This window comes from Lygodium microphyllum, chromosome 19 (genome assembly GCF_053477565.2).
Source record: "Lygodium microphyllum isolate KBCC chromosome 19, Lygodium_microphyllum_v1.1.10, whole genome shotgun sequence".
NCBI lineage: Eukaryota > Viridiplantae > Streptophyta > Polypodiopsida > Schizaeales > Lygodiaceae > Lygodium > Lygodium microphyllum.
In genome coordinates this window covers 105,924,550-105,933,842 of record NC_141153.1, presented here as the reverse complement: position 1 = coordinate 105,933,842, position 9,293 = coordinate 105,924,550, and the positions used below count along the sequence as shown (strand labels likewise).

Genomic DNA, 9,293 nt, shown 5'->3' with positions numbered 1-9,293 from the left:
TCCTCTACGGTAGCTTTTCCTCTTCACAGTATTTGTTTTGGTCCTTCATCTCATTGAAGGTTGTTCCCTTGTGCTTACTAATTTATTGGACCTAGATGCTTACTCCCTTGCTGAAGAGAGCTGATCTTGCTCCAGCAAAGTATTAGCTAAATGGCCGGACTTCCCACATATGTTACATTTGACATTAGGGTAGTTTCTCGAAAAGTGCTGACCACCACACCACTCACAATTGAATCTTGATAGACCACCCTCTTGAAGGTGTCAACTTCTATCAAGTTTTTCTTCTTCTTTAGAAAATTAACATCTACGTATATTTGTTTATACTATTTTGTTATCTTATCATTATAATGCTTCATCATGTCCTTGACTTTGCCAATAACATTTGATGCACTAGACTCATAGCTGCGATCGTCTACTTGCCGTTCAGTCAATCTACCACGGGTGATTAGGGATCGGCCTACTAATTAATTGAAACAACATTAGGATTTTTCATTTGGCTTCCATTATTTAGTGGAGCCATCTGACTAGTTGTCGGTATGGTCACGTTAGAAGGAGCTGGGAGCATGGGCACACTCTACACTATGCTTTTTCTCCTGTTAAAATTGGTCATGGGTGTCTCTTGACTTCAAACTTGTAATGACAACTCTATCTCCTATGCTTAATCGCAAGTATCAATGTCATAAGAGCAACACCACTCAACTACACCTGGATATTAAAGTCCAACCCATTCAAAAAGTACTATAGTTGAGTAGCAGTTGTAATGAGAGTATAAGTTTATAATTTACAAAACACTTCTTTCACTTTCTTGGCATATCCTAGAACATTCTCATGAGGTTCTTGACATATTACATTGAGAACACATAGCCAATACTAACCACCTCTTTCAGGGGCAAACTCTCTTCAGAAAGCCACAAAAAATAGATCAATTGTAGTTATTGTTCTAGCTTCTAGGCTATGATACCATACTGCAACTCGTCCTTTTAGAGTCATATTGAAGAACATCATCCAATGTCCCTCATCTTGGATTCGATAATAACTAAACATCAACTTTTAGAACTCATTAATATGGAGCTCTTAATCTTCCTCTTCTAACCCATTAAAAATGGGTAGAGGGAATCCTAAGGCTAGCAAGTTTAGTGTCCGAGCAAGGATTGCAATGGGTTGCACCATGACAATTACTGGAATCGATAAGGGTCTCTGAACTATTGGATCTATTACCCTACTCGAAGTGGGCTAACCAACTAGGAGAGGGGAAGTACTAGAGCTTTCTCCTCCTCCTAAAGAACCGCTCATAGAACTAGGGTTGATAAGACCCCTACCCTGTAGGGATATTGGACTGCTTTGTTGAAGAGAATATCTCCTAATAATTTGGGCCCACCATCTAGTCATTTCAGCTCTCTCTTACTTCTAAAGCTCAGCTTGATGGTCTTTTGGATCTATTTCACTACTTTTTGGCATACACTAATCAAGTAGTCCCTATTGACCAAGATTCAGACACTGCCACTTATTAGGGGCTCCTGGAAAATGCACCACCTGCTGGGACCGAAAATGGATCCAACAATGGCTCTAAGGCTCTAGCTCAGCCTCTATACTCAACCAAAATACCCCACAGCCTTGCAGCCAAGAGCATATGGAGGCTCTACACATTGATCTAGCTTAAACACGCATTCATAATATTTATAATCTAATGAATCCCTTCCCAACTCCTCATAGGGAGTACCCAAACACATCAGTGTCTAGCACGTCATAGCGCATACATAGGGAGCACTTCTCAGCTGATTACTGGGGCTCACTACGACTCTCCTATACCTTGGGGATTGGCCCCAAGATGCACCGTCCAAACATATAGCACATATAGCATATAGTCCTCTCTTTATAAAAATCATTCCATGAGATGAAGTATAATCCTTATGACTAAATCAATCCCCAAAGAGACGAATGTACTTAACCTACAGTCTAGGACTTCTTACACTCTCAACGTGGGTCGATATTTAGGAAACCAAGTGCTATGCAATCTAAGAGGAGCTAATGCACATTTGATACCATGTATATGGAATGCAATGCAAAGGTGAATGCCCACGAGTGCACAAAAATTTTGTTTCATCAAATCAACAGTGTGGATGTGCACAACCAATTCTTTTCATGATTTTCATACTAGCGTATTTACTTTGTTGCATAGGGACAACACCGAGCATACTCGTACTATCGAATCCTTTAACTTTTAAATCAAACACATCCTATATGCAAAATGCAAGGAATAAATCAAATTTAAAACCATGATCACCACTCATAAATCCCTATCTCTCCCTACCATTCAATGTTATGCTTGTGGTGGTAGGTATAGAGAATATTTTCATTACATTTTTTAATTTGAAAAGCAATAAATCATGCACTATAACATGTAAATGGGTCTAAGTTGAGGCTAAAGTTCATGCCTTAGACCCATTATACATCCGCAAACACGCTTGCATTTTTTTGTAATTTTTGTGCAAAAAAATATTTATTTTTCATTTAAAATCCATTTTTATTGATTTATTTATTAATAAATTGCTATTATTTTTTAATTTTCTAATCCAACTTGATTAGGATTATTGATATTCACCATTATCTTTCGTTTCATCTGATGAGAATATGATTTCCTTACTCGAAACAAAAAATTTCCATATTTTTTCACTTAAATACTACATTTTGAGCTTTAAATTATTAACAACAACTACATTTAATTACAAATTCTACATGTTATCGCTTGCAGCCCTCAAAGACATGTCAAGCAAGTTTCATACAAAGTTTGATACCATATGCACTTCATTTGGACCATAAATTATCAAAAACAAGCAAATTTTCTTCATAAAAATGAATATACCGCTAAATTGTGTGTTTTGGGTCACAAAATTGAATGCCTAGATAGCCATTGGACCCGCCATGGATCTCTACATAGCACTTGACATCAATTCTCAGCATTCTCTTGATCTTGCATCAATCCACTACGGACAAGCATTCTTTATCATGTTCTTCTCTTTCTTTTGCCCACATGAATGGTCTCTTGATGGACGAGAGAGAGAGAGAGAGAGAGAGAGAGAGAGAGAGAGAGAGAGATTGTACTTTTTATTCTTTCAATCCATTGTCATTGTCTACACACAAGATTGTGTTTATGAGTTCCAAGCTTCCATCTTGGAACCTAATTCACTTGTGTGACACTCATTGTCTCTAAGTCAATGTTATCATGAGTCTTCTCTTTCTCATTCATCCGCCATAGCCATGCTCTAGATCCATGCATTTCAATAGGGAGCTACGCAACAAGTCATGCGACATTTAAATAAACACTTTGATTGATTAACAACTTGCAAAGTGAAAAAACACCATTTGATCTATAACTAGTCTTACAGTTCGATGTCCTATTCACATGCAACTTACCCCCTATGTCTATGAGGGGCCCTATTCATCACATGAACTACCTTGATGATTTCCATACTACCAATTTCAACAAAAGGGAAAATCCATCTCAAGAAGTGAAAGTTCTTGAGGTCCAAAGTCCAATATAAGGGATTTCAATGTAGGCTCTTATTACATTTACACTTGTTCTAATAATCTAAGGAAACACTTTGATTAGTTAACTAATTGCAAAGTAAGTGCTCGTCATTTGGTGTGCAACCAACCTTAAGAGTTCAATGTCTTATTCACTTCTTGCCTACCCACTACATGTGTACGAGACCTTATTTCTCACATGTATGTACTACCCCATGATTTCTTTGTCATTTTCTTATTTTTCTCCACTCCTCATTTTCTCCTCCTCTTTCTTTTCTTACAAAGAGGAAGCCACAGCCACATGTACTTGTGATGATCAACTTATTGGATGGAGGATGTAATGCTAATGTGTGTGTTGTAAAGTTTGAGAAAGGCAATAGGGTAGTATATAGAGAAGGCTTGCATGATTGTTGCCCCTCTAGTGTGTAGGCTACATAAAGAATCATGGGAATGAGCCTACAACATGGAAATCCATAAGTGAGATCATGAACTTGTGTCAGAAAAGCTTCTACATCACGATTTGTGACTTGGAGATGGTCACAATTGTTACAAGGGGTCATGTCCAAAGTTGTGCTAGTCACAATTGTTGCAAGGGGTCATGTCCATAGTTGTGCACAACCTCAACCCAATCAAAAATCCAATTATATCCACCAAACGGAGCTATCTATCCTCCTTGGACTATAGTTTCTCTTTGCATCCTTTGCCACCATTCCTTCTACTAGCATGAAGTGATCTCTCAACTAATCCCACACTATGTAGCCTCCACCTCTACCATCATATAATTATATCCACCAAATGAAGTTATCTATCCTCCTTGGACTATAGTTTCTCTTCGCATCCTTTGCCACCATTCCTTCTACTGGCATGAAGTGATCTCTCAACTAATCCCACACTACGTAGGCTCCACCTCTACCATCGTATGCACCTCCATCTACCTAGTCATTACCTCTCATTTCTTTTCTTATCTCCTAGTAGCTATCTACTAGGTCCACTGGTCACCAATTGTACTTGAAATACCATCTAATAAAATGTGGTTCGAGATATCCCAACTTCTTAGGAGCTAACAATTGTCAACTAACACATTCACCCGCATAAGTGGGCTCAAATCATGTTCCTCGTACTCAAAACAACAAAGCTTGTTTTATTTGTTGTTCAATCTCATCCATCTCTTGCAAGAAGCAAATTTGTACATTTTGCTATTGCCAAACCTTCATGCATAAAGAGTTTTAGGTTGCTTCTCAGAACCACAAAGTAACATTGAGAAGGAAGTGAAGTTGTCATGCAATCATATGGCAACTTTGCTTCCTTCTCTCTTTATTCCCGCTATTTTTTTCTCCTCACCTTTTTTCCCCTCTATTTCTCTCTCCTCTCTCTTTTTCTTCTATTTTACATGATAGAAGATTGAGACAATGCTTCAACACAACAAATGATGGATTTTCTAAGTTGACACATATCATGATAGTACCCTTCACTTTTCTTTGTTGTCAACATTTAGATTTGTATCTCTTGTATTGTATTGTTTATCTCTAAACACTTGTCTCATAGGTCTTTTTGGCTCTGGCCTCTTATAAACGTTAGTAAATTATTTTGTTTCATCACTCCCCCCTCCCCCCCCCCCCCCCACACACACACACACACACACACACACTCTCTCTCTCTCTCTCTCTCTCTCTCTCTCTCTCATAGAGCTTTTTGTTGCACACTAAGCCACTTCACAATAGCTTTGCACTATCATATGAAGTTGCCACAAAGTAACATTGTAAACGGAAGTGAAGTTGCCATGCTATCAAACAACTTCACATCCTTTCTCTCTTCTCTTTTTTAACTCTTATTTTTACCCTCTTTTTCTCTCTCCTCTTTGTTTGCTTCTTAGTTATGTGAGATGCTATGGACATTGTTCATGCCTCATATTGATGTACTTTACTATGACATTACAATTCTTTGATCAATATAGAGCAAGTTCTCAAGGCAGAGCAAGTTCTCAAGGCCCTCATATTGATGTACTTTACTATGACATTACAATTCTTTGATCAATATAGAGCAAGTTCTCAAGGCCCTCTCTCTCTCTCACTCATGTTATGTATAAAAACCTTAGGTCACTTAAAATGTAATGTAATCTCTCTTTCAATGTTATCTATAAAAACCATTAGGTCACTTGTAATACAACATTAAACACTATGCAAATACATCATATTGTTCGTATTATAAGATAATAATTGTGATAAATAATTGATTTTTCTTTTAAAATTGCATCTTCAAACAAGTATAAACTCTCTTACATACATGTACAAGCTTTACAATATATCACTTTCGACTATTACTAGTAGTAGCATGAACACTATGCAAATACATCATATTGTTCGTATTATAAGATAATAATTGTGATAAATAATTGATTTTTCTTTTAAAATTGCTTCTTCAAACAAGTATAAACTCTCTTACATACATGTACAAGCTTTACAATATATCACTTTCGACTATTACTAGTAGTAGCATGAACTCAAGCTAGTCACGAGGAAGGCTTGATATTGTAAAGTCAAAAAAATATTTGCTTCATCGTCGCTCTAGCTACACCCGTCTTCCGAAATTGGGAAGGGTTCCCCATCGACAAGCCATTAATTGAGATAAAAGCAATTCCCTAGCTTGCTCGTGGATTTGCGATGCTCATTCCAGAAAAAAAATTGGGAGATGGCTCACCACTTAAACTGTTCTGACAAGGTTGTTATTTATGGCAATCTTTAGGATCCCGTACACCAAGGGATTTCATACTAGGCTGTGATCGCATTACTATTGATACTGGGCTATGATCGCATTACTATTTGAAGGGATCAAAATCTTACAAAGGCACGGTCAGGCATGCTGGATCTTCTCAGGCCTGCTGTCAACTTTTATCGCCTCCTCTCGGACGTACATAATCTTCATTTCAATTCAACAAACACCCTTGGACCTTGGTCTTTATAGTCTAAAATATCATAAGCTTCTGCAGTGCGTCTTCTCTAACAATGATAAAAAGAAGGCGAACTGATTAATGTCGATTGGTCCAATTCGAGACACAGCGTGTGAGAGATCTCAATATCTAGTGTGTCCGTATCTATTAAGAACACCCACACCTTCCGAGAAGACAAAGAGAAGGCCCCTGCCATAAGTAGACGAAGAACTATGAACGAAAGGGTATATTAACCTAGATTCTAATGATACTTGCGTAAACAGAGAGTCCACAGTCTATAAACCATAGATATCTCATAGCCAAATGGTTTTGCCACTTCGCACTTGAAACATAATAAGGAGAGGCTGGCGGATTGGGTGAAGCTTCATAATGATACTTGCGTAAACAGAGAGTCCATAATCTATAAACCATAGATATCTCATAGCCAAAAGGTTTCGCACCTTCGCACTTGAAACCTTGCAAACATATATGATAATAAGTAGAGACTGGCGGATTGGGGTAGCTTCATCCGTACTGAAAGGTGAAAGGTGGATCCACTTGCTCCATACACATACCCCCATTTTCAGGACAGGTTTAATTAGTAGAAACTTTCCAGGAGGCCAGGTTTAATTAGTGCATATGCTTATCTAAGCCTCAGCTTAGACAGAGAGAGTGAAGCTCCAGAAACCCACTATAATGCTGTAAACAAGATTAATACGCACTTTAGAGAATAAACTTCTGGACACCTAACATGCAAGAATGCTCCTGGCACTGTTTTTAGCCGACCAATACAAGTACAGACTTCACAGAATTAGGAATTACTGGCTTCCTGTATATAATGTGTAGCTGAGCTCCTGATGCTGCTGCTTTGGACAGTATGCTGGCTCGATAATAAGTGTAAACTGAGTCTCTGGAGTCCAGAGGCGATGCCCTTAATTCACTTTTCTTCCCCTTTGTATAGTTTGGCCCTGCTTCTTTCTCAAGCAAAAGAAACTACGCCTTTGCCGATGTCCCGATGACATAGTAAGATGCCTCACGAAGTACAGCTGAAATACGGGGACATTACAAACATGGCAAAACTCTGAAACTAATCATCCATCTGGTAAATTCATACAGGGCTAAATGATGCAGGCCTTACCTCGGCACAATCCCGAATGCCTAATTCCTGCAGTTGAACGTCATCGTTGAGAAGCTTTTGATTGTTGAAGCTAAGACAGAAATTACCCCAAACATGTGGCCTGAATAGAAGTAAATTTCATTGCAATTGATATCCAGAAAATTGCAGAAGGTACACAGGAGAAACTTATAAAATCGAAGATCGCTACACCAAGTTACTTACCAGGAAATCTGCAACCTGCTGTCGTCAGTTGCAAACTTTCCCTCTACAGCCTTCTTCAGGTCGTACACCGTAGATTTCATGGACACTTCAACGGCTGCAGGTGAGAGCACACAATCCATTGAGTTTTACAACGCATACTTTTACCAAACCTGAGAATTTGAGGCAAGCTGCAAGATAGTACCGAATGTAGCATCATCCATTTTCCGAATGTGCAGCTTCATCCTGTTCTCTGGTTGCTGCGGCAACGACTTCTTTGTCGGTGCAAGTGGCCTGCGTTTCCTGACGAAATTTATGCACTGCTGATGCATGCATTGCTCTTCGTTGAATTCATCATCCTGCTTGGAGAGAAGTAATTCGCCTTCGTCCACGTCGCCGTGCGGATCTTCGCCATCGGAGAAAGTTGCTGTCTGTACCTTGGAATGATCTATCCTGTGGTATTGTTCCGTTCCTCCAAGGACAAGTTTCCCGAACACCATGGTTTGACGTTATACCTAAAAGAGGCAGGAAAAGAAGAAATACTTGGGCGATAATTCTCAAGTATAATCGCCAACAGGCGCTTGCAATCTTCTGAGCGAGTCTCATACAATATACCAAGCTCTGGCTTTAAAGGAAGTGGTAAGAAGCATAGATGTTTCCATTGACCATGACAAAAGAATAAAAGCAGTAGGGTCACCACATCGATAGAAGCGATGAAGAGCCACCTGCGCGATGAGGAGTCACCTGAAGAGTCTGCAAACAAGAAAGCTCTTCGACGGAAGGACTATCAGAATAGGTCGTTTCCGGTGCTCGTGAAATAGACGAAGAGACAAGCTTTAACCAGCATAACAGTCATTATTGCTCCTGCATATGACTGACGGTGGACCTGCGCCTTAATGTCTGGCCGCAGCAGCGGTGAAAGGAGGCGAAGCTCTCATCATTGCGCCTATCTTTCTCCAACTGCAATACCTCATGGTTACGCAGCATAGCACGTCGAGGATAGCGCGATGATATTCTAAAAGCCGACCTCGAGACAATCATTCTCGAACATGTGACTCCAAGCCGGTAAACTGATGGGCAGAAACTGTGCAGGAAGGTCGGCCATAGCCGCGGAGGAGCGTGCTGCACGAAATCATGGCCAAGCAGCAGCCTAGCACACAGCACAGGAGACGGGTACCCCGGGAAGGACTCCCGTAAGAAATGCGTCGAATGGCTCGAAAGATTTTGCAAGATCAAAGAACTGCCACGATTAACGGGCATCTGGTTGCGAAAGTCTATTCATACTACAGTGTCTTGCCAAGACGGGTCACGTCACTCACGGTTAGTCAAATTCCAACATTATCTTTTATTTATATTTTTTTACATTTAAAAAAGGGTGAACCGAAGGTAACCCTCCAAACCTCCGCGTTACTGCTGCTTAGAGGAACTTCACATGAGCTTAGGTATCCAACCCATCCAGCTCTTGCTCAAGCGAGGGCTGCTGCAAATATCAGCACCCGCTAGTACGATATCAAATTCACATGCCGC

General features: G+C 39.7%; 1 protein-coding gene across 3 annotated transcripts; it reads right to left on the bottom strand.

Moving 5' to 3' along the window:
• Positions 1 to 6,691: 6,691 nt before the first annotated feature.
• LOC148020243 (uncharacterized) lies at positions 6,692 to 8,996 on the bottom strand. Of its 3 annotated transcripts, none has more exons than XM_087700575.1 (5): positions 8,464 to 8,996; positions 7,972 to 8,281; positions 7,791 to 7,884; positions 7,590 to 7,689; positions 6,692 to 7,497 (listed from the first exon to the last, which is right to left on the bottom strand). In XM_087700575.1, exons 2-5 carry the CDS (start codon positions 8,264 to 8,266, stop codon positions 7,384 to 7,386), a joined length of 603 nt encoding a protein of 200 aa, XP_087556701.1. In that variant the 5' UTR covers positions 8,267 to 8,281; positions 8,464 to 8,996; the 3' UTR covers positions 6,692 to 7,383. The 3 variants fall into 3 exon arrangements, with proteins under 3 accessions (XP_087556701.1, XP_087556700.1, XP_087556699.1); XM_087700574.1 differs by having other exon boundaries at positions 6,693 to 7,497; positions 8,511 to 8,995; XM_087700573.1 differs by having other exon boundaries at positions 6,694 to 7,497; positions 7,972 to 8,995.
• Positions 8,997 to 9,293: the final 297 nt, after the last annotated feature.